At 44.4% G+C, this 24,489-nt stretch overlaps 1 protein-coding gene across 4 annotated transcripts in view; it reads left to right on the forward strand.

Moving 5' to 3' along the window:
• CSMD2 (CUB and Sushi multiple domains 2) overlaps positions 1–24,489 on the forward strand; it is a 640,139-nt gene that overhangs the window by 378,876 nt on the left and 236,774 nt on the right. For 3 of the 4 annotated variants that reach the window (XM_019547773.1, XM_019547774.1, XM_019547776.1), the window contains one exon: positions 4,896–5,008. The exons of the other annotated variant lie outside the window; for it this stretch is intronic. In XM_019547773.1, coding sequence (XP_019403318.1) covers positions 4,896–5,008 — 113 coding nt within the window. The remainder of the gene's footprint in view (positions 1–4,895; positions 5,009–24,489) is intronic. 4 annotated transcript variants of the gene reach the window in all.

Below are 24,489 nucleotides of genomic sequence, written 5' to 3' on the forward strand. Positions count from 1 at the left end.
AAAGAGATTAGGTTCACAAAGTGCCACAGACCTGCAGAGTAACCAAACATGCTAACCAAAAGTGTCGAGCTCAAAGGAGGTGGTGGGCTAGATCTGGATCTTTGGGCTTCTCATGGGCCAGGTGACCCATCTCTGGATCTGGCCTGTGGGGCTTCTCACTGTAATTGCCAGAGCTGTTGTGTCAGTACCAGCATCCAAGGAGTTAATGCCACTGTTGTTCAACCACTATCAGTGTGGCCAACACATGGGGGTTATCTCTGACGCTGTTCGCTGTCCTGCCACCGATTTTTATGCTGAACAGCAATCAACAACTGGAAATCCAGTAGTGGGTGAGGGGTGGAGGACTGTTAACTCTTGGGGTGCCAGCCACAGTGCTTCTGGGAGCACTGGCTTAGGAGCCTTGTGGGCTAGACCCAGAGGTGAGTTGTTCGGCCACAGAGAAGCTCTGCAGGGCAGACGAACCACCTCTGCAAGTTGTATGTTTGATGCTGATGATTTAAACTACAGTGAATACTGGCCTAAAAAAGCAAGTACGTTATGTCATGTTAAGGCTATCTTTGCAGTCTTTCAGGGAGCGTAAGATAGTAATCGAAGGGACTTCTTTGTTTTAAGCTGAAGGAATAGAAGCATAAGAAGTACCATACCGTGTCAGATGGATATCAGGTCCATCTAGCCCAGTGCCTGCTATGGGAGGATAATGGCAGAAGTGGATCCTATAGAGGGAGGACACTGAACTGAATATATCTAGAGTGATCTATCCTCTATTCAGCACCTGCCCTGGCATCCACCATCATAGGTTTAGAAGTACCAGGGGAAAGATCTCCAAGCTTTCTGTTCAATGGCTAATGATAGATCTATCATCCATAACTGTATCTAGTCCCTTTTTGAACCTGGCTCTGTTATCGGCCTCTGACTGTTCCTCATGGAGTGGTGCGAATGAATGGGGGGCTTGGCAAATTGCTGAGCAAAAGAGACAGAGAGAAACGTAGAGACATTTCCTGCATCAGTTCCCAGAGTCCTTTATCCTGGTAAAATTCTCATGGAGATGACTTAGATACAGTGAGAGAGATCTCCTAAGGGACCTTGGAATTTCGACTTGGGCAAAAGCACATATAGTGTTGAAAGGTTTTTGATGTCTTTGGGGGATGGCAGTACTTTTTAAACTGTGGATTGCGAGGCTAAAACTGCATGCATTGTTGAATAAATACCCCCATGGTGGGCTTGGACCACCCTTCTGGAAAATGGGAATAAGTCCGAATTTCTGGGCTCCTTTACGTGTGCTAGACATTCAGCACGTTGGAGCAGACGCGATTAACCGCGTCTGCTGGAGCATGGAAATCGATGTGCTCCAGCAGCCGTCCGCGTCATGTGTATCAGCGTTCCCGCATGTCTCCGTGCTGAAAAAATGGGGGCAAGGCACTTTGCCAGGAAACATGTTCGATGAGCTTTAGTTCACAGTGCGCCACAGCCATTTTTTCAGCGCAGGAATGCACAGGGACACTGATACGCATGATGCACAAGGGCTTTTAATTTTGCATGGCTCACTAATTAAAGCACTTGGCGCTGCATCCCACAATACATGTAAAAATGACCTCTTAGATATCCATTAGGATGGGATAAACCTGAGAGAGGAGGCAAGTCCTGACATTATCTGAATAGGTCTCCCTTAACCCCAGTCTCTGCTCTTTTTTTGATGGCCTGCTTTTGGCCTTCTTCATTAAATTCCTCCTCCCATGCCATGAAAGGCCAGAAGGGCACCAGTCTACACTGATGACATCCACTCAAATCCAAATCCAATTTACAGAAGAAACAGTTGATCTGGTGTCATGTGTTGCAAGCAAGTAGCATTCAGTTTAGTTTTGTAGAGAGAAGCAGTGTACAACAGCGATTACAGCAGGGAGCTGGGAGCCAGGTGCTGATTTATTGTGCTTGTTTTGAGTGACTGGTTTAAATCCCAGCACAGGAATTTGCTTGGGGCCAAACACTGAAAAACTGGCCATCTCACTCGGGTGCCTGCATAGGACCTGATGTTCTCTGCTGAAAGTTGATTGTTAACCTTTTATCCTAGCTGTAAAATGGTGAGGCTAACACTTGGCCATTAGGGGCTAGTGAAAACCTTTAACTGCTTTGGGGGGCTTACACAACAAGCTTGTTTGCAGTGGGAAAGGAGGCTCTTGTCTCCATTTACCAAAGGAAGAAATGAGACAAAGAATTAAAGTGACGTATTCAAGTCCACACCGGGGAATCTGTGGCAGCACTGGAAACTGCACCAAGTTTTCCAAAGTCCCAGGCATTTCCAGTGCATTAGAGAGAAGATCAGCTAGACCAGGGCAGTCAAAGATACAGTCTGCAGGGCTCCTGAAAGGGCTGGGGATTCAGGAGGCAGAGCGAGCAGGGGGAAGATCACAACTGAATACCCAAGTACAGACATTTGGGACATGTGTTAGGGGTAGGAGGGTGAACAATTGTTGCCTTTACTCCTGTGCCACCTCCTCTCACCCTCCCACTGCCGCTGGGTCCAGATCCAGAGCCTAGTCCAGTTTGATACCCCTGGTCTAGATCTCTGTAGCTGACTTTCTGCCCGTGGGGTCGGGGGCTGGACTCGATGATCTCCCAAGGTCCCTTCCAGCCCTAATGTCTACGAAATCGATGAGATCTATAATATAGCCAAAGGAAAAAAGTTTTCCAAGTATTATAAATAGGATAACTCTACAGATTTTCCCCTTTCTGCTTATTTTGTCTTCTGCACTCTCTCTCTGTCTCTGCTGCTCTCACTCTCTTTTTCCTCAAAACTGGTCTCCAGCTCCTCGTCCTGCTTTCCTCTGCCCCCATAAGCAGCGCACAATCCCACCGTGTTGCTTGGGCCAGAATGGCAACGTATGTAAATGGGAAGTCTGATTATTGCAAAAGGGTTTGTAATTAAAGTGTCACAGAACATTTCACACCTGATTCATCTGAATGTGGAAATGAAAGCCAAGGCAACACAATGTAATCATTTATTAAGCTGATTTTCCTTCTTTTTTTTTCTGTTTGTGGGATGTCCACGAACACACTGTTTTTTTCCCAGTGTTAGTTTTATTACTCAAATCGCTTCCCATTTGTCATTAATATTAGTGACTCAACATCGTGTTGCTTCAGATTTGGAGTGTCTGGTGCTTAGCTGTAATTGGTCACACAAGTCATGTAATAGCGTTTCTATTGTCTGTTAGGATGAGTGTAACTTTTAGCATCCAATTTCTGGTACCCAGGGAGTGAATTTTCAATTGATCTTGGAGTGTTGATGCAAAATTTGCTAGTGAAGCACAAGAACAGCTGCCACGAAGGCTGAAGAAGCAAATCCATTTATAAATGTGAATGAATGTCCTCGTCGTGGCACTCTGCTGCCTTTTCCGGTGCTGCCCAAACCTGTGGCCCAGCATCACTGATGACCCTGAGAGCTAGTCTCTTAGAAGTGGCACTGTCTTGATTTTTTTTCATTAGAAGCTCAGTCTTGCATCCGTTGAAGACAAAGGAAAAGATTCAGTTGACTTTAATTGCAGGACTTTTGGGGGATGAGGAGAAGGTGGGGGGAAAGGAGGGGGTTACCACCCGAAATTAGTGGTGTAGGCTTGTTGGCCGCCATTCTTTGTACCCCTGTAAAATGCATCCCTGCTTCAGAGAGGCTAATCTTCTCAAAGCCGGCCATGGCATTGTGGTACTTGGTTCCCACTGGGAAGTACCCTCCAAATCCCTCGTTCGCTTTGGTTCAAAGGGAATTTGAAAGCGTGCATGCACCTTTTAAAAAATCAGCCTTTTCCTTCTGTTTGCTTTTCCCCTACCTCCTACCTCCTACCTGCTTCTTTCAATAACAACAGAGAGGAAATTATTATTATTATTATTATTATTTATAAAGAGCCCTCAACCTCTGCAAAAGGTTTCTAGCTGCTGAGCAACAAGCATAAAAACAATTTCTCCTTAATTAAAACCAACCCAACCTCAATAAAATTAGAAAGAGATGGATCCAGAAATATTAAAAAAAATAAAAAAACCCAAGCAGTAAAACAACACAAGCACCCCTGGGAAGGAGATGAAGGAAGTGTTTTTAGATGCTTTTGAAAAAGTGAGATGAAATGAGCTGCATTTCGGGGATGACTGTGACCTGCACTGTCAGGGCAAGGTGACAAAATATCCATCATTGCCAGCGTCAGATGTGATGGGGCCAAACAGGAATGCCGACGTCTGTCAAGGAGGATCTGAATGGTACCAAAGCCAATCCCATTCAGGGCTTTGTGTAGCAGCAAGGCTACTTTAAAGTGAATCTAGCACTTGATAAGCTGCCAGTCTTAAGGAAGGCAGAGCAGGTTGACCATGCTCAAATGGATAAGCAGTAGGATTGTGCTAGGTGCTGTACAAAAAAAAACTGAGAGATTGACTTTGGTCCTGAAAAGATAGAGTAGCTGACTGAGGTCGCCCACAAGGTCACAGCTGGGAATAAAACTCAGATTTCCCAGTTCCCAGACTTTTGTACCATGATATCTTCTAATAAGCATGTTTCTAGTTGTTCTTTTTTAAGGATAAAAAAGAGCTACTGCAACATTTGGCCCTGTTATCATTTCTACTGTTAACTGGCCTGGCATAGGCACAGGAGAGCAAGGGGTGCTGTGAGTTAGGAGTAAAAGAAAGAGGTGATCTAACTGATGTGATCCAGTTTCTGATTAAACTAGGCTTGGATGCTGACATCAATATTTTACTTGAGTCAGCACTAAAAACCCGCTCCATATTTTTAGGAGAGGGTTTTTTGACATTGATGGCCGTCATTTTCTGTCCAAAAACAAAGTTGTGTGTGGTCTTTGAAATGGACAGTAAGTTAAGTACCCATGTAGGGAAATTACATATGTCCAATTTTCTTTTGACAGTTTGACAGGCTCGACGGTTCCCGATCTGATTGTCAGCACGCACCACCAGATGTGGCTTCTTTTCCAGACAGACAGCGTCAGCAACTTACTCGGCTTCAAAGCCACCTACGAAGGTAACCCAAGTCGTGCTCTTGGAGCTTGTTTGCACTGGAAGAATCAGAGCCGCAGTCTTGCATAGTCATCACTGCGGTTTGTGGCAGGCATTCATTCAAAGGGTTCGGACTCCGAGCATTTGCATATTATTTACTTATTGTCCAAGTACATCAAAATATGATAGGCACTTAATATTAGGCACTAGCGAGCCATGATCTAGGCTTTTAGATGACTGACTCCAGAAAGACAGCAGCTATAGGTTTTGAATATGTTAATAAGCTCCGTAACATAAAGGCAGGCATGCCAAGAAAAAAGGAAAACTTACAGCAAACCGAGTTCACAATAACAAAAGCATTATCCCGTGAGTCATTGCCGTCAGCTATCTCGTCTTGCAAAGCATATGAATTCTGAGGACTTTTCTCTTGAGTGATCTTATACAGCATAATTTGGCATGCAGGAGACACGGGCTGCTTCCCTTTAATATTATGGGGAGGAGGTTGGGGGGGGGTTTCCCCCCACTTTGAAGATGCTATTACTGTTTCCTTGTTTTATTTTCACTCCTTTCCATAATGGATATCCGACTGCAGCATTTTGAAAGCTTAGGTTTGGGGGATTTTTTAAAGCACGCTGCTTAACAATTGCAGCTTCCACTGCGTAAATAAAAATTAAAGGGAAGAGAAGTTATGACATTCGCAGAGACGCTGGGAACCTGTGGCCCTTTTTGAAATGGTGAGTTTTTCCTAATAGGAATCCAAACATGTTCAGGGGCTTGTGTTTCTGTGCAAGTTGTCGGGGAGGTATTTTTTTTATTTTATTGGGCATTCCTTTTTCTTTGATGGCAGCATAAATGCAATAGAAATGAGGTAATAAATTTCAGGAAAAGAAGTGGAGAGGAAAACTAATTGGTTTAGTGCTTCTTGTGCAAATAATAAATGACACCAATGGTGCAAAATAGATTAGAAGTATAAACTACTTCAGGCTTTAATAGTCCAAGGTCTCCCAAACAAAAGTTTGTGGTTAAGGCTGGGATTTTCTTCCTTAGGTTTTGTTAAAAATCCCATATTTCAAACACATAAATAATCAAGGATTTTATCTTTGTAGCAGTGACAAATGTTTGCAAAATTAAATTGAATCCATGCATCTGGTATTAAGTGGAGCGCCCCATGAGTCGGTCCTAGGACTGGTTTTGTTCAGTCTCTTCATTAATGATCTGGAAGATGGGGTGGAGTGCACCCTCAGCAAGTTTACAGATGGCACCAAGCTGAGGGGAAGCACTAGATACACAGGAGGGTAGGGCTAGGATTCAGAGTGACCTAGACAAATTGAAGAATTGGGCCAAAAGAAATCTCATTAGGTTCAACAAGAATAAGTACAAAGTTCTGCATTAGGATGAAAGAATCTCATGCACCACTACAAGCTTGAGACCAGCTGGCTAAGGAGCAGCTCTGCAGGAAGGGACCTGGGAGTGACAGTGGACAATAAGCTAACTATGAGCCAGCAGTGTGCCCTTGGTGCCAAGAAAGCTGATGGCATCCTGGGCTGCACTGCTGAAGCGTTGTCAGCAGATTGAGGGAAGTAATTGTTCCTCTCTATTCTGCACTGCTGAGGCCATCTGGAGTCCTGTGTCTGGTTTTGGGCCTCCCACTGCAGAAAGGATGTGGAGAAATTGGAGAAAGTCCAGCAGAGGGCAACGAAAATGGTTTGGGGGCTGGGACACATGGCTGATGAGGGGAGGCTGAGGAAACTGGCCTTATTTAGCCTGGAGAAGAGAAGACCGAGGAGGGATTTAATAGCAGCCTTCAACTCACTGCAGGGGGTTGCAAAGAAGACGGAACCAAATTGCTCTCAGCGGTGGCAGATGACAGAAAAAGGAGCAATGGGCTCAAGTTGCAGCAAGGGAGGTTTACGTTGGATATTAGGAAACACTCTAACGAAGCAGGTGGTGAACCAGTGGAACAGGTTGCCCAGAGAGGTTGTGGACTCTCCATCCTTGGAGGTTTTTAAGACCCAGCTAAACAAAGCCTTGGCTGGGATGATGTAGCTGGGGCTGGTCCTGCTTTGAGCAGGGGGTTGGACTAGATGTGACCTCCTGAGATCCCTTCCAACCTCATTTTTTGTGATTCTATCCCAGCTCATTAGAAGAAGGGTAGCAAAGAAGCACATCCTACTCCCAAATTGGTTTAGAAATAGTGCCTCCTTTTAGTTACCTTTTAGCAGTCCTGGGACAGTCATTTGAGATCCTCTCAAGGTGCCCCCCTGCCCTGCCTTCTGCCTGATTTCAGACTAACAGGGTTAACCACCTCTCCCACTTCCAGCAGCATGAAGGCATACGGACACACGGCCTGTGGAACAACCGCCGCTTCAAGGCTGGAACTCAGGTGTTAGCAAAGAAAACATTTCCTTTTAATTTCTTTAAAACAGTTTTGTCATTATAAACCTTCCTGAATCCAGTGGTAATAGCTCTTCAGTCCCCTGTTAAGCCATGAAGCCAACATTTTCAACCAGGATGTCTGAAAACAGGGCCAGAAATCCATATACAGACACCCAATTTTAAGAGATGACAAGCACCTGCTGCGTCCATTAACTTTGGTGGTATTTTTTTTTAAGCCTGAGGCACTTCTAAAACATTATTGAGTTGCTGAAATGTTCACTATAGATTCATGCAACTTTAAAAAATGTCTGCTTAGGACCTTGCAGGGCGCAAGAGATTGTCGTATTATTTTCAGACGGAGCATGCCGTACGCAGAACTGCTGATTGATTGCACAATAACAGCAATTAAATAACTAAAAAGGAGCCCAAAGGAGCTTTGGCATAAAAACAAACCTAATTGATCTAAAGGCCAACATGTCCAGCGTAGCTAAGCAATACCTTGAGGGGTTGGGACATGATGACTTATGGGTATTTGCAGGTGGCCGACACCAACTTTGCAGAAAAATTATTTGGAGAGGTATAAAGAATAATGCGATTAAATCATAAAGGGGAAGTCATAGTGGTAAGATTTTCATGTGTATAATAATCTCATAATAAAAGTGGTATTACTCCTGCTTGGGAAATATCAGATACTGCAGAGAGCGTGCTGCGCTGGGCGACAGGTGATCCTGTCTCATCCTCTGTACATCCCGATTCTGCCAGGACCCTGGCATTCATCATAGGTTCAGTTACTTCCTTAGACTTGCTTTAAACATTGCAGGCAATGGGATCATAGGAAGGTGGGGCTGGAAGGTGCTTCACAAGGTCATCTAGTCCAGCCCTCTGCTCCAGGCAGGATTACCCTTGCTTCAACCAAGCCAGCCAAGTATCTGCCCAACCTGCTCTTGAAAATTTCCAGGAATGGCAATTCCACACCTGCTCTCAGTAGCCTGTTGCAGTGCTTGGCCACCCTCATCATCATAAGGTTCCTCCAGATCTCCAACCTGCATTTCCTCTGATGCAGCTTGAGTCCATGGCTCCTATTCCTGTCCCCTGTGGCCCCAGAGAAAAGCCCACCTCCATCTTCTGTTACGTGAAGACTGTTATCAACTCCGCCTTCAGGGTGGAAAGGAGAAGACTGAATAACCCTAGTTTGTTCAGCCTTTCCTTATAAGTTCTGCTCTAATCATTGTTGTTGCTCTCCGATGGACTTTTCCCCATCTGTCCACATCCTTCCTGAATTGCAGGGCCCAAAACTGGACACAGTGCTTCAGGTGAGGCTTTACCAGTGCTGAACAGAGCAGAAGAATCACGTCCCCTGATTTGCAAGCCACATGCCCGGTAATATAACCCAGTTTGCTGTTGGCTTTTTTTGCAACAAAACCACACTGTTAGCTCATATTCAGATTATAGTCTGCTGTGACCCTCAAGTCCTTTTCTGAAGTACTGCAGCTTATCCAATGATTCCCTGGACTGTATTTGTGCCACGGGCAGGATTTTGCACATGTCCTGGCTGAATTTCATTTGGTTGCTTTCAAAACTTTTTCCAGTCTATCCAGGTGGCTTGATCTGATGCAGCGTTGAATTCCTATCATCCCTCTTCACCTCAAGGCAGGGACAATCTTCTCTCAGTGCCTATGGGGCTAATGCATTCCCTAAAGCAAGCTGCTAATGCCAGCCCCCTTGAACTGTGTGATTGCTCCTGCGGTGAGTGCTGTGTTCCTGAAACCACTCAGTCCGGGAAGAAAGGGGAATACTCTGGCTTTCCAAGAGGAGGTGGCAAAATGTTCCTGGGTCAGTAGAAATGCAGCTTTCTCTTCAGCCTAAAAGCAACCGCTTGTCCCAGAGCCCCTTGGGCAGCAGGAGCCAGCAAGTTCCAGGTTCACGTGGCTTTGCAAGGTGCAGCAGCATGAGCCTTGGTTCTGGCTCCTTAGTGAAGGTGCGTTTCCTGTAGTGCCCTGACCTGCAGACCAAGGCTGCATTTCCCTAGCTCATCCCACCCAGGGGCTGCTGGGAAATGGGGTCTGGCCACTGGCTGGGTCTGCCGTTTTGCCCACCCCTGCCCATTTTGCCCACCCCTGCCCTAGCTGTTGACTTCAGGCTAGTACACCAAGTGACCCCAGTTGAGGTTATTAGCCTGGAGTCTTTGATGTGTTCTTTGTACTCCATTTCCCCACGCTGTAAATACGGCCCACCACGGGATTGTATCTGGCCCATGCCAGGTCCCTCAGCCCCACCCAGCCCAGATGCAGGGGGCAGCCTGGGCTGTGGCGCATGTGGCCAGTCATGCCACACCTGGCGCAGAGCAGGGCTGGGGCAGCGTGGCAGCCGGATTCAGCTTCTTCCAGTTGCTGCTGCTGGTGTCATGGCCATTACCAGACCCAGACCTGCTGCCCAGGTGCCCTGGCCCATGCACCCCACAGGCACTGCCAGGGGCGCCAGATAGGGTGGGTGGGCAGGGGATGGGGCTGGGGATGGGGATGGGATCGTGGGACGGTGACAGCAGAGGGCCAGGACCTGGGAGAAGACCACACTCCACTCCCTGCATGACCCTACACTGTCACCGCCCTGCAGTCCCAGCCCTGGCCCATCCCAGTCCCAGGTTCCCCATCACATCCACCCAATCGAGTGTGCCCTGCTTGTGGGGTCCCAAGCCAGACTCAATGGAAAAGTTGCCTGTCCTCCTGCTCCATCTGGCACCCCTGGCAGTGCCAAATAGGATCAGTTGCCAACCCCTGCTGTGCCGGACTGGGTCAGCACCCCCCCGCTTCCCCACTGGGCTGCATCAGCACCCCTTCTCCCACTGAATTGGCTTAATACCACCCCCCACAACAACTCATCAAAACTCCTTAAGTTGCCCACCAGCCAAAATAATTACCTACCTCCCACTGTAGACAGACTTCCTTTTATGCCCATCGTAACCCCAACTCAATGCAAGCCCCACTTAATGAGCCTGAGAGTCTTGGAGCCCTGGGAGGCTCCCATCCTAAACTGTCCCCAGCTGCATGGATGAAATGTAGAGAGATGCTTGTGCGTGAACAGCCGACTATACCTCTGTCTGGACTCCCCAAGGTCTGTGTTGGCACCATCCCCCTAATCAGCCAGCTGCATAAAATTCATTTCATTTTGGAAATGCTTTGAGCCAGAGTACAAAGCAAGAAATGTTTAAGTAAAAGGTAATTAGCACTTGCCAACTACATTATGAAATTATACACAACTTACTAACAAGTTTCAGCATCAATTTTATAGCCACCCTCTTTCCTAATTGCAGAAGGAAAATTATAGTTAATGGAACTGCATAAAGTTGGGACCAAGCATTTGCCTAATAGGAGGGCAGAATATTACTTACCTCGTAGGTTTAAAGAGCTGAATTTCCTATAGTACTTCTTGGTTTAGTTTAATGCCCTCATAAACCTTGTTATCAGTGTGGAAATGAAATTGCTAATCTTATGCCTAAGCAATTTGTTGAAACTCAAGTTTCAGGAGTTGGAGAAAGGTACCTTTCGAACGCAGCAATGCGGTGCCAATATTTTAAGAAGGGGCTCTCTGAAAAAGTCCCTCACCTTAGCCATGGCCTTGGGGTGCAGGTGCTTGCCATGAAATATGGTGGGGAATGTAAGGCATCTAGTCTAAGATTTGGGGGTTTCTTTCAAAGCTATTTAGGGGAATTAGTCACAGCGAGGTCAAATTCTCAGCTGGTGCAGATTGGTGTGATGCCATTTTTAGCAGGACTGTGCTGATTTCTAATAAGCCCAGAGTCTGGCCTGTGTATATTCATGCAGATTCTTTGAGAATCCCCCAGATAACATTGCAAATCCAAAGCATGAGGCACCTCTTTTTTATCTTCTATTATAATTACTTATTAAAAAATAATAAGTATTATAATTACTTCTTATTTTAAATAATTAACATTATTTTTAATAATTACTATTCGAGTACTATTATTACAATTATTATTAAATTATAATTGCTATTATTTAAATTATTTATCACCTTTTCTTAGTTGGTCTAATAAAAAGTATCGTCTCTGAACCAAGAGAGCTAGATTTTTGCATTTCTCGACATCTAGAGAAGAGCTTGATGAACGGCCTGGTTATCCTGTTTTGCTTCTTGCCCGTCCTTCACTTTGCAGGTGGAGTTCTGCCAGCCGGCTCCCTATTGCCCCTCCTGAATATCCTAGCTAAGGACTATGGATAGTCGAGGGCCATGTGTCTGACCTAACACACGTTGAAGTCAGCAAAGCACACCTACTGACTTTAACGGATGTTGGCTCAAGCCCCATTCATGCAGAACTGGGAACAAAAACAACACGCCAGTGCGTTACTGAGAGGTACATGGTAATGCAGAAGTAACCCTGATGTGGGTGTAACTATGGATAGAGAGGGAAATTCAAAATAACCAACTGGGGGGAAAAGTAACTTCATAGCACTGGTTGTGCTGTGGACCAGGGAGAGGCACTGAGCTTGGGACCGATAAATCGAGGTTCATTTCCTGACTGCTGCTCAGAATAGTTGGAGGAAAATTGCTCGGGGTTGGGTTTTCAAAAACTCCTAATGAACGTAGATCTTGAACCTCAGTGAATAGCAATGGGACTCATGCTCCTAAAACCCTCGGGTGCTTTTGAAAATCCCCCCTGCCATGGCCTGATTGCATGTAAAAAGGGGAATAAGAGTCTCCATTTCACAGAAGCCCGATGATGTGCTGGTTCCTACCATGAAGGGAGTACATCATTGTGCCTAGAGAGAGACATGGATGAGATTTTAGAAACTCATGCCATTACAATAATATGAAGAAGTGCTGGAAATGGAGGGTAAGGCCATTTTAAAAAAAAAAATAATTTCATGATGACAGATTCCCCTTAATATTAAACTTCAAATTAAAGCTAATTATCACCTCCTCCCCCTTTCCAAATGTGGCCATTAGAGCTCCTTGGCTCCTTAATTTTTTTTTATTGGCATTGTTGGAGCTTTCAAATGAAACACAAATATCAGCTTGCAATATTTTCTTTCCTGGAATGAGTTTGTGGGTGATTCGACTGCCTCATCTCGCCCAGCTGGCTCCCTGAACCAGCAAACAGCCGGGTTTGCCAATGCTGCGTCCTGCAAACCTTGGAGCTTTCCGCAAGGCGTCATCCCTGACAGCCTCTCTCCAGTAACCCCAGTCCCCGTATGGATGTCATCTGCATTTAATGCAGTTTGTCGGTCTGCGTACCTGTCGTTCTTTCTGTCAGTTAAAATCCAAAGAAATCCCACTGGAGATGCAGAGGGGAAAGTCCTCAAGGAAGGAAGTCTCACAGTGAGGGTCCCTGCTTCATCATCCTAATCCATTATGATCAGCCCTCGTGGCTGGACTTCCTTCTGCTTTTATTTATTACCCTAATTAAAGTCTTTAGTGGGCTGAATTTCTATATCAAATCTAATTGGATAAATAATTGACTTAAGTAAACAGGCCTTGAAGGGTAGGAGCTGTCATGTTTCCCTCTGTAAGATGAAGAAGGCAGAGGCAATCGTCGCCGCCTTTTTTTTAACTGTGCTTCTTGACAGAGCCAAGCCAAAGCCCTCACCCATCTCTTCCCTAAACAGTTTATCATCTAAGCTTGATGGACAGGAGGAAGAGGAGGAGGTCACTTGTGCAAGGCTGCATGTGACCTTGCTGACAGAGCGGGGAATAGGACCCAGGGATGTTTGGGTTCCCTAACCCTTTAAATCAGAGAAGGCTTTTGTGACTTTTTCACCCTCGAACGAGTTCCAACATCCCCCTTGTTCGGAGCAGGCTTTCAAAAGTGTGTCCCTAAGCTAGAGAAATGACTTTTTTTCCCAAGGAAATCCTGTTCAAGAGAGAGAGACAGACAAACAGAGACAGTTCCTCCAAGCAAATTCATTTTTTCCTCTTTTCCTAAAAATAAATAAAGCCCCAAATAATTATCAGGAAAACTGCTTTAAAAGAGCCTTAGTTAACATGCAACGTTGAGCACCACAAAGTTAGAAAACTCCAGTTTTTAAGTTTGTGTTACACTACAGCCCATCATTACACGAGCATGTTTTTTTTCCCCCACGGAGCCCTGCATCATTCAATATAAATGATGGAGCTATGAAGAGGCAGATTTAAATTAAATTAATTTCCATGGCAAACCGTCGTCTCACCTGTCCAAATTTTTGAATGATGGTCGTGCAACCCAAGTAAAAAAAAATGGTTATTTCTTTTTCTTTTTCTTTTTTTTAATTTGGATATCACATACCCATTTCTACCCATGCATACACATAATATAGAGCCCAGTTGTCCCTTGCCTTGCACCTTGTGAAAGAGACTGCACAAGGTGTTGGGTCATTGCACCCATAAGACAAGAGATGGGAACTGTTGGGTGCTAACCATTTTTTGGCCCATATCTTTAGGTTCTTTGATGAAAGCATTGGGTCACGCTTGAAAATCTGGCCATTACTGTTTAAGTGGAGAGGTACGGAAAAGGAGAGTCCTATATAATATAGTGACTAAAATACTTAAAAAACCCACAGTCACTTGCTAGCCCAGTCAAGGCTTCCCTGTGTGGCCTTGCGGGAGTCACATAGGCTTTCCGTGTCTCAGTCTCCCATCTCAAAAATGAAGATGACAGCATTTTCTTACCCCACCGGGATGAGGATGAATACATTGATCTTTGGGAGGTACTCAGGTATTACAGCGATGGGGGCCATGTCAATACCTTAGATAGACAGGCATATATCTCCATGGATGCAGTGCCAATGTATCCCAAGGGTCAGGAAGCTCTCTTCCCTCCCCTCCAAGTGTTTTTATGTATCATCCTTCCGTAATGAGCGTTTATGTGCGGGGATTAGAGCAACCCTGTTAGTGGCCGTTTGTCACAGGTCTTCACTGCAGAGATCCAACCTGTCCTACACTTAAGAGTCCTTGCCTGGTAAGAAGCCATTCCTACGTGTTGAACCTGACATTGTTACTACCATGGGAGATGGGGAATTGAAGGTTGTCTTGTTGATGCTTACCTGGCTCTTTGCATTCCCTGCCAGTGCTGCTTGCACCAGCCAAATCCTTGGGACCACTAGTTGCCATATATTTGTTTCCCTTTCTTAATGCTTTCCATTGATTCCTTGCATTTGTTTGTTTTAATTGGGTCATACATTATTTGATAACCCCACTATCACTGGTGTGGAAGCCTATCAAAAAAAAAGCTTTTGTTTTCATCTCGCCTTCTCCTTTTCCATTAGACATATTGACTCCTGTCGTAAAACACTAGCATCGAAGATTGCTGAACCAACAAACAATCCTGCCTTTTAGCTCACCGCACGCTGACCAGAACTGTATTTGAGGGTCACCTTACTCATACCTACCTTTAAAGACAAGTATAAAACATAGCTGGAACGTTTCAATGGTATGCCATGGGGATTTTAATGAGCAGTACTCTGGGAAATAAATATTTTGCCTTAGCCTTGCTGCGCTGATAGAGATAGGAGATCTATGGGGGAAAGAAACAGGATGGGGGAGGATGGAATATCCTCCCTGCACCACCCCCCTTTTTGAAACCAAGGCAAGAAAATATTTTTTGATACTAAATATCATGCATCAGTTCATGAAAATAATGTCCCTGAATTCAAGATGCCCTCAAGCACGCACTTGACTCCCACTGGCTTCAATGTGAATTAAGCATGTACTGGAAATTAAGCGTAGGTTTAAGTGCACTTGTGAATAGGGGTATATTTAAGCCCATATTTAAGTATCCTTCCAGCAACTTCTGAGTCCTCTGTCCTGTTGCAGCTCTCTCCAGTGAATGGTTTCTTTTGCATAAATCAATGGTATGCCCTTCGCCCTCCAGGTGTTCCAGGCCCAGACAGGCATGCCCTTCACCCTCCCCGAGTGCCACTCCAGTCCCCTTCCTCTGCCCTGTTTGTCACTGTGCTGCCTCGTCCCCTCCTCCACCTATCATATGCCGTGCACAAAGGCTGTCCATGCCATTTGTGGCACGCATGCCACAGGTTGGCTACTCCTAGCATAAGTGGTCCGACAGCTGAGACCTTGATCTATTTTGCACAGTGCATTAGCATCCCTTGCTTCTACTTTGCAGTTAAGACATTGAAGAGGACTCCCTTGGGGCCTTGGATTGGGCCCTGACAAAACTATGACCTAAATATTGTTTAGTTCAATTTGTGCACGCTCAGATGGAGATTCCTGAAAGAATATGTACTGAGCTGTAAAAATCAGGCCCTTTTTATTCATTGCAAGTTGGACTCTCTCAAATTGAAGCATCTGTTATCTTTAATCACTTTGAAAATGATCTGTCTGCCTGATACCTCACCTGTCACCAAATTGTGAGTCCCAGAAGTGAAGTTGGTTTGAAAAAAATTGATGGGACAATTTTTGGTAGGTTTTTTTTTTTTTTTTTATACCAGCAAATGCCGTGCTATCTGCTTTTGCAGAAATGTGTATTTTGCTATAAAAAAAAATCAAAGGAAAAGTTTTGAAATAATTTGTTTCAACCTGTTTCATTTCGATCAGTCAAAACATTGTATTTAGACGTTCTTGTTTAACTTTCAGTTTGTTTTGAAACAAACCGTTTTCAACATTAACAAAACAGCATTTGGAAAGGTCATTTGGAGATTTCTGACTGTGAGTATTTTGGAGCTTTAAGGATGAAGAGAAATTTGGCAAAGATGGAATTTAGTGGAAGACAGAAGTTCCACTTTTTTAACCAGTTCTAGCATAAGGAAGTGTGCCGATTTTGTTTGCACAGCACTTACCTTGAGGCTCACACCTTGTAGAATGGAAAGGCTTCGTGAGCAATAATCTTTCATTCCACTTCTGTTCGTAAATCAGTTAATTGGCTTTTTCTCTGTAGGCTTTTTTATGCTACTCGGGTTCATGCTGCATTGCAAAAGAGAATTTTTTCTGTCCAAGTGAAGGAAAAAAAAGTCTGAGTGAGAGAAGCCCCGGAAAGGGGACCTTTTAATCAGCATCTTGCAAGTTGTCTGCATTGTCTTCATTTTTTCCCTTCACTGAATCAGAGGACAGTGATTCACTTTCTTTGCTTGGCTACGCCTTGCTCTTTTTGTCCTCAGTATCCCATAGCGTAATCGTAGCCTGATTTTTGCTAATCTGATGGACATCTCCAGCTCCCATAACTTCTGCAGGAGGTGAAGTTGCTTGATACCTCTGTAAGCAGCCATTTTGGCTGTGTTAGCATGCCCGAGACACTGGCCTGCCCGTGCCAAAGAGCTTTCAACAGATGATATGGAAATGGCTGATGATGTTCTGGCCCCATTGAAATCAATGGCAAAATTCCCATTTTGCGGGTGAAGAATTTCACCCCTGGAGTTGTGCAGTGTCGTTTTCTCCTGAACACTACCACAGATGCAGGGAGCACAGCAAATTGTTTCAGCACATTGCATAACAGAAGCAAAGGGAGGGAGATTTCTAAATGGGCATTTAGATGATTGCCCATCACATAAAGATGAGATTAAAGGTGATTTCAAAGGCCCTGCCCCAGAGGGTCCTGTGGAGAAGAACAGCAGACCCAAGGTCACTTTGTGGCTTTATTACATCGGCCCCAGCAGAGCATTTGAGGTATGTGTTTATGTGCAGTTGAAGTCCAAGATTGTGCTTGCTATAGAGGACAGGACTAAAGCTCGTTCTCAAATTAAGTGTACTCTTATGTTCAATGCTGAATCTGAACCCTTCATTTTGGCAAATTGCTTGAAGAGACTACTAGATAAATTGGCACTGATATTAGAATTTAATGAATAATAGTGTTGTGCTCATGTTATCTTAGGATGGCTGAAGGGTCCGTGGAAGAGGTTTTCAGATGGGTTTGAATTTAAGGGATGGTTAAGTGAATAATAGGGGAGGGGGCATCTTTCATGGGTTGGGGTATCATATACTGCAAAAAAAATAGCAGGAAGGGATGGTCTAATCTGTAAAGGTCACTTTCAGTCACTAGCAAGTCATTAAACTACCCCAAACTCACTCAAATAACATCCTCAATCCTGAGCTATTATATATTCTCCGCTTGCATGTTTAAATGTGTGTATGTACAAACATGCTCATGAGAGTAGGTGCGTGTGTACATCTGTAGTCTGTGCAACATATGTTTGTGTGTGCGTGTGCGTGTGTGTTAGTTTATATGTAGATATATCACTGTAGTAGGTGGCATACTGATGTTTATTTTGTATGAATAAAACCCAGAGCCTCTAAAAGGTTGCACCATTCAATCTCAATGACCAATAAGGGCAAAATACATTTTCATGTGAAGTTATATTTGAAGTTGCAGAGGATTCTGTTGAGTCTGTCCCAGCATCACAGAAGAAGCACATCCAAGGCTCCCCCTTTTCTCCCCTCTTCCCACTAGGGCTGGTGTGTGTGTTATTAATGCATGTATGTGTTTCACACCGTCTCCTGTTATGCTGTGATTAGGTGCTTCCTCTCAATCAGACACTTCTCATGACCAGGTTTTAAAAAGAACCAGGCCATCACTGGTTATTATTAGTGTGTTATGTATTTCCCATCTGCCATTTGTAGGCATCATGTATGAGGTTATTCACTAGGGCTGTGCAAAATTTTGCCGAGTGTTTCATTTTGAAGCTGTTTTGAGCTTGAAACAGCTTCAAAGCAAAGTGAGGGCTTCAAAAGTTTCAAAATGTTTTGAGTTTCAAAGCAGCCTGTTGGCGGGAGGTGGGGAGAGCCAGGGCTGTGCTCCGAGTGGCTCTGTAGCCCCATGGGGCTCAGTCTGGTGGTGGGAGGCAGAGCACAGCCCTGGCTCTCTCCACCTCCCACCACCGGGCTGAGCTCCATGCCCGTATCTCCTTGAAACTTGGCAGGCCGCATGCCCTCAAAAGGGGCTACAATCCCTGCAATTTTCATCTGAATCAGGCAAGAAATGACAAGGTTGTAGGCATTTTCATGATTCCCTATAACAGCCTATGGGCAAAACATCAAAACACATCGAAACAGTGCAACAGTTTCGATTAAATGAAACGGGACAGTGCTTCGAAACAAAATGAAATGATGAAACGAAACACTGTCCCTTTGAAACGGCTTAATGGATGTTGAAACGAAACTATGATGTTTCGCACACCCCTGTATTCACCTTCAGAATGGGTGTTTGCAGGTTGTTCAAAAGGGGGTATTGGTGATGCAGTCCCTCTCTCCCCCACCTGTGCTATTTCTCACCCCTGACCAGGGGCGATACGAGTGCACATGCACCCCTTGAGCGTGGCTGTGCACCCCCTGCAAAAACACGCCGCCAACAGTGTCGGTGTCACCTGCAGGCAGTCGCTGCTCACCCTGACACCGTCGGTGGCATCTGCACGCAGTCCACGATCCCTGCTGGCTGCTGCCAATGCTGCCAGTGGCGCTTGTGAGTGGTCATCGACCCTCGATCGGCGCTTGCCACTGCCGGCTCCCCCTGCCACCCACAGTGCCAGAGGCATCTGCGGGAGCTCTGCGCTCACTGCCACCGGGCTCCCGCTGCTGCCAGTGCAGCCGTGCCCCCCAGCCACTGGGGGCACCCACCATTCATGTCCCTGACCACCTGCTGTTGACCTCTGCTTACAACTTTGGTGCTTAACAGTATAGTCTAAAAACAGAAATATATTTTAAATTGCCAGGGTGACTGAGAAACACCAACTAGAGAACAGTCAATTGGCTCTTTTGGATGAATAAGGTTCAGAGCCTTGCATAAGTCCTACAGAGTTGTGTTCTGAGAAACATACTTTAACAAGGCAGCTATACATTTAACTGAAATTTTGCCTCATTTTATGAGGTTTTGGAAAATTCCTAAAACACATAATTTCTCCATTTTTTGTTATTTAAAAAAAATCCCTAATAGGAAAAGTAAACCTTTCTGTTAAATTCTATCATTTTCCATAAGGCTCTGCATTTTGGCTAGTTGGCTTTGGCCTCTTATAACAAATCTGGTCACATGAGCATAATAGTTGTGAACAAGGATAGAATTTGGGAAATTATGTCCTAAGATAGTAGGCTTTCACCAGCTGTTCTCCAGGAGGCTTTGCCATCAGCTGTAGGAGGATTCAAGGCTCATAGCTTCTTCAGCAAAGCCTGTCAGTAGGTAATTTAACATCACATTTTCAAGCAGACCTGACCTGCCAACCTAGTGGGGCAGCTGCACGAGTCAGTAAGTTTGTTGGTTCTGTAGGTTTTAAAATGCTGTAAATGTGCCCTGAGCTATTTGGCCAAGCACTTTGTGTATGAATATAAATTTCATATGACTTTTTCACCTCTGGACTCATCATTAGTACATGGATGCCTGGAGGAGACAGTTGCCTCTAAACTGTCATTATCCAGGGATATTTATTATGAAGATACTTATGAAATGCTGATTCTTTTGCCATTGGCACGCACCAGGCTGACCCTAATACTGTAAAGATGAGAACAATAAAACAATTCTTCAGGGTAGGATGGTTCTTCCCAGTGATACATGATCTTATGCACTCTCATTTCCCTGACTTCCCTGCAAAGTAGTCAGGATAAATCATCCCATGCTTCCTGGACACTTTTAGTTTCATATTAGCAAAAAGAGCTTTTCACCCCTGGTCTTTTCTGCTTTGCATCAGAGGTTGGTCATAAGCTGATGCTTGCCTAATTTTGGTAGGCTGAGAATTCATGAATCTTCCCACAGTTTACGGGAGTCAATCCAAAAAGGGTTGTTGCCCCCTGAGGTTTGAGCATAGGCATCTAGATTTATGAAACTAAACAAGGACCAAGATACTGTTTTTTAAAGTTATACTGTGCCCTGACTTCACAAAGGAGAATTAAGTATCATCTAGGTATTTGAGAGGCAATTGCCTCTGTGCTTGTACAGCAGATATCCCTAAAAGTTGTTATGCCTCCTTTCTATGTCTGGACCAGTAATCTTTCTATGTCTGGACTAGAAATCTTTCCATGTCTGGACCAGTATCTCCACTTAACTAACACATTATCTATTTCTTCCCGTAGCCCCTATGTTCTCTATCTGTCACTCATATCAGGCATACTGAGACCTCATGCCTTCCTAGTGATCTGCATATTATTGCAGTGTGCAGTCACCAAAGACAGTTGCAGGGGAGCAAGTCTTTCCCTGATACTCTAGCTTGAATCCCCTGATGTATACTTGCATGAAACATGTACAACAAAATCTGATAACTTGTGAAAACTTGCATCCTTTCAAATTTTCTTGGAGATCTTGTCAATGACCCCAGGCCTGGAGTTGCATCATCTGTGAATTTAGAAGTACAGCTTCTGGCTTTGCCTTGGCAAAACATACACAGGGTTTGGCTGGGCAAAGTATTGATACTGAATTATGGCATCACCATCGTGGCTCTGACTGCATTTTGTTTTGCTTTGGGGCTCATTTGCACCTAAAACTCAGTGGAACTTGGGGAGTGGTAACAAAATTGCCAAATCCAACCATTCAAATATTGTGCTCAGACTTTTAAAAAAGCAAAAAACCACATGGAGTCCTCTCTGCCTTGGGTGTTTTGAGACTTTGGGCTCATAATGTTACTGCTGAAGGTGGGGTGTCAGACACGCATCAAAAACTGGGAAACTCACAACAAAGTTACAGTCTAGCTGTAGTCTGAATGGGCATGTATACACATGCATTAATGTGCTTTAGTTAATGCACGTTAAATCTAGTACAATATGTAGTTCTAGAAAAATTCACATTAGCCTATCTTAAAGCACATTAATTAAAGAGCAGACAAGGTTCTTTGGGTAGATGTGACATCTTCTATTAGACCAACTAAATAGTTGGAAAATTGTTCTTTGCAAGCTTCCTTGCAAAGGAAACACCCTTCTTCAGGCACAGGGAGAGTCTGTTGTTGCTTTGTGTGCTCTCCTGGATCAAAGAGAAGCCAATATGCAAAATTTAGGTCTGTCAAAATGCAAATGAATGGCAGTGAGGATCAGAGGGACGGGAGACAATAGGTTTGAGACAGGTAGGTGAAGGAGTGAAAGGAGGAATGTTGAACTGGTGATAGGATGTAGCTGGTAAAATGCAGACAGGTGAATTGGATGTTAGGCAGGTTCTAATGTGTCATAAATCCAATGTCTATATTTAGTCCATGATTTTTTGTATCCAGTAGATTTATGAAGTGAAGTTTGTAGGCTCACCTACAAAAGATGTTTTATAAATTTCCTTGGAGGATTAGAACTGAGAGATCAGAGAGGGAGTGATTGGCTTGTGAGAAGTGGGCACCCACAGGTCATTGGGTATTTTTGTCTTTGATAGATTTCCGGTCTGACTTCATTCTGGTATGCAGTTGTTTGGTTTCTCCTACATATTTTCCATCAGGGCATTTAATGGACGTATAACATTTCTGGAGGTGCAGGTATAAGATTCCAGGAATGGTGATGGTTCTGTTGTGGGATGTAGGTATTGTGGGAGTGATAGAGATGTGTTGGCAGGTTTGACATCTTTGGTCCCAGCATAGTCTGGATCTGTTCAGTGTGCTTTGGGTTATAGGAAGTTTGCTTCTGGTGATGAGGTTGGTGAGGTTCAGTGCTTGTTTAAAGGCTAGGATGAGTGGTTCTGGAAAGATCTCTTTGAGAATTGGGTCTTTTTCTACATGGATGGCAGGTGTTTGAGGATTTTCCATGTAGGTTCCAAGGAAGTGTGGTCTGTCATAACTAATGGTGTGCAATTCGTGGGTATTTTCTTTTTGTACTGCAACAGGTTTTCACGTGGTATCTGGGTGGCTCTTTCAAAAGTAACGTTTATCTCTCTGGAGGCATGTCTTTGTTAAGTGAAAACCCTTTTGCAATTTGCAAGGTGACGCTCACGGGTATTCTCCTCAGTGCAAATTCAATAATATCAGAGGGCTTGGCTGTATATTACATCACAGTTTTTAGAGACACTTTAATGTGCATTAAAATAAGCTAATGTGCATTAAAGTGCACGTGTAGACGCACCCAATGCGAACCAAAAGGGATGAGTTCTGAGTCACTTTTCATACCTGCACAGGCAAGCATAGACTTCACTACCTTGTGGAGGGGCCAAGGAGGGGGTACAGGCTAAGGGAAATTTATACAGATTTGTGAGGATGAGGCAGTACCTGGACCCCCTTAGTTTGTCACAGCTGAGCCAGTGCGAAGTAAGAAGTAAGCTGTGCCAAGGCACAGTCCAGGTGCTGATCAGCTCTGCCTGAGCACAACCTCTTTTGAGCCATTATCTAGTTTCCATTCTGCCTTCTGGGCAGTTTAATTTACTGCTTCCCCTTTATCCGGACATGGATAAACCCAAGATCTGAACCCACCTTTGTATGCACCTCTGTACAATAGAGCCCATCATACTTTGACCTCTGAGTAGGAGCCAAATTGGAGCAGTATCTCTACATAAATGCCAAATACAGACACAGTACGAGGAAACCTGTTACACCACTTCTAAAATTTTAAATGCTGTTGTTGTACAAAGCAAAAAAATAAATAAATAAATAATGTGCATATGAAAACACCACGAGAATTTTGTAATCCATACTGAATGAAACACTAGTAACCTTTAGAGATCTTCGAATGAAAGGTACCTACTAGGAGACCAATACTATTAGTGTTATTTATTAACGCGTTTCAGGTTTTTAATAGATAAGAAGGAAAAGCCAAATGAAAAATGCAGTGGGTCTTTGGGGAATGCTGATGGCAAGTTATTAATAGCAGCAAGAGTTAAAGCAGCTGCCTGGGTCCCTGTCTGGTTACAGTCGTATATGAATAAAATTAAGTAAGTGCCCTTCCGTTAGCTTTGTTAATTCTTTTTTAGAGATTTAATGTAGAGTTTCCTTTCAATAATTTACACAGTTGGTCTCACACTTCCCTCTGTTTGGAGAAGAGAAATCTGCTGCTCAATTTCAGTTTAGTATCGAGTCTCTCCCACTTCCTGTCTCTCATAAACAAACACCATGCTTCATGACTTGGGTTCGTAAAGCCTTCAGGGAAAGGTTTAAATCCAGAGAAACTATTTTCACTGGAACGCAGACAAGAAATATCCTCCATGAAAACTTTTCTATTAATATTAAATTATGTTAAACCATTTTTTTTGGACCCAATTACCTGACAGTGACTTTTTAGTACAAGATGTATACAGCAATAACAGAAACCAGACGCCCTGTTGTGACTTCTATTGAAACTACACCTGTATCTGAAGTTGCCTAGAGTCAGTATAATAATGAGGGGCTTGTTGTTATTCAAGCTGCATCAGAATATTAGATGGATTAATACAAATCTTGGATTATGTGATTTCCTCTGTAAGGAAAATGTCATAAAAGAAGTTTCCAATTTGGCGTTAGAAATTGAAAATGGGGAGAAAAGACAGTGAAGTTGATCGCAGATGATGGGGATAAAAACCAAAGAAAGAAGATGAGATGAATGCGACACATTAATAGCACTGAAGCACTGAAGAAGGCTTTAAAGGAATAAAGTCCCATAGCTAATGGTGACAGAGGGAGAAGGGGCTCTTTTGAAATGAAATTGTATGAAAGCAGATAACAGAAAACCGCAGACACAATTTTCCTGAAGTCAAAATACGATTAAATTCTTGCTTGCCTGTCCCTCTCCACATGAGAGGGTGTCATTGCTCTACTGTAGATGTGCATGGGGCAATGGATATTGAAATGGAGCTCAGAACAGCAGACTTGCACACCATAGGGATCTCTTTACCCCACGAGGTAGGCTCAGGTCCTAATCTCAGGGGCCACATCCAGAGGGAAGTGTGGACGCTTGTTCCCCCAAAGACAAGTGACAGCAGCATGCCTTCTGCCACTGCTAGTCGTCTCTGGGGAATGCCCTGCCATGTGCCCTCTGGTTACCCTGGGTGGGTTAGGGGAGGCTGGGGTCAGCAGCTGTGCTGGCTCCAACAGCTTTACCTAGGGTCCTCCCGGGGCAGTTCAGCCATAGCAGAGGGCCTGGCTGGAGCTGGAGGATGGCTCCGGCTGGCCAGGCTCCAGTTTTGAGTGGCACCTGCTGCCACCGTATGCGCCACCCCGCTTTGTTCAGCATGGGTGTTTTGGCCCTGGAGTCAAAAAAACCCTCCGTGCTGCTAGATAGCAGCATGGGGAATACCTGCATGTATGGCGTGTGGTGTCGCCGATGGGTCTGCAGTGCCAC

The sequence above is a fragment of the Crocodylus porosus genome, unplaced genomic scaffold (assembly GCF_001723895.1).
Source record: "Crocodylus porosus isolate Cpor-Errol unplaced genomic scaffold, CroPor_comp1, whole genome shotgun sequence".
Taxonomy (NCBI): domain Eukaryota; kingdom Metazoa; phylum Chordata; order Crocodylia; family Crocodylidae; genus Crocodylus; species Crocodylus porosus.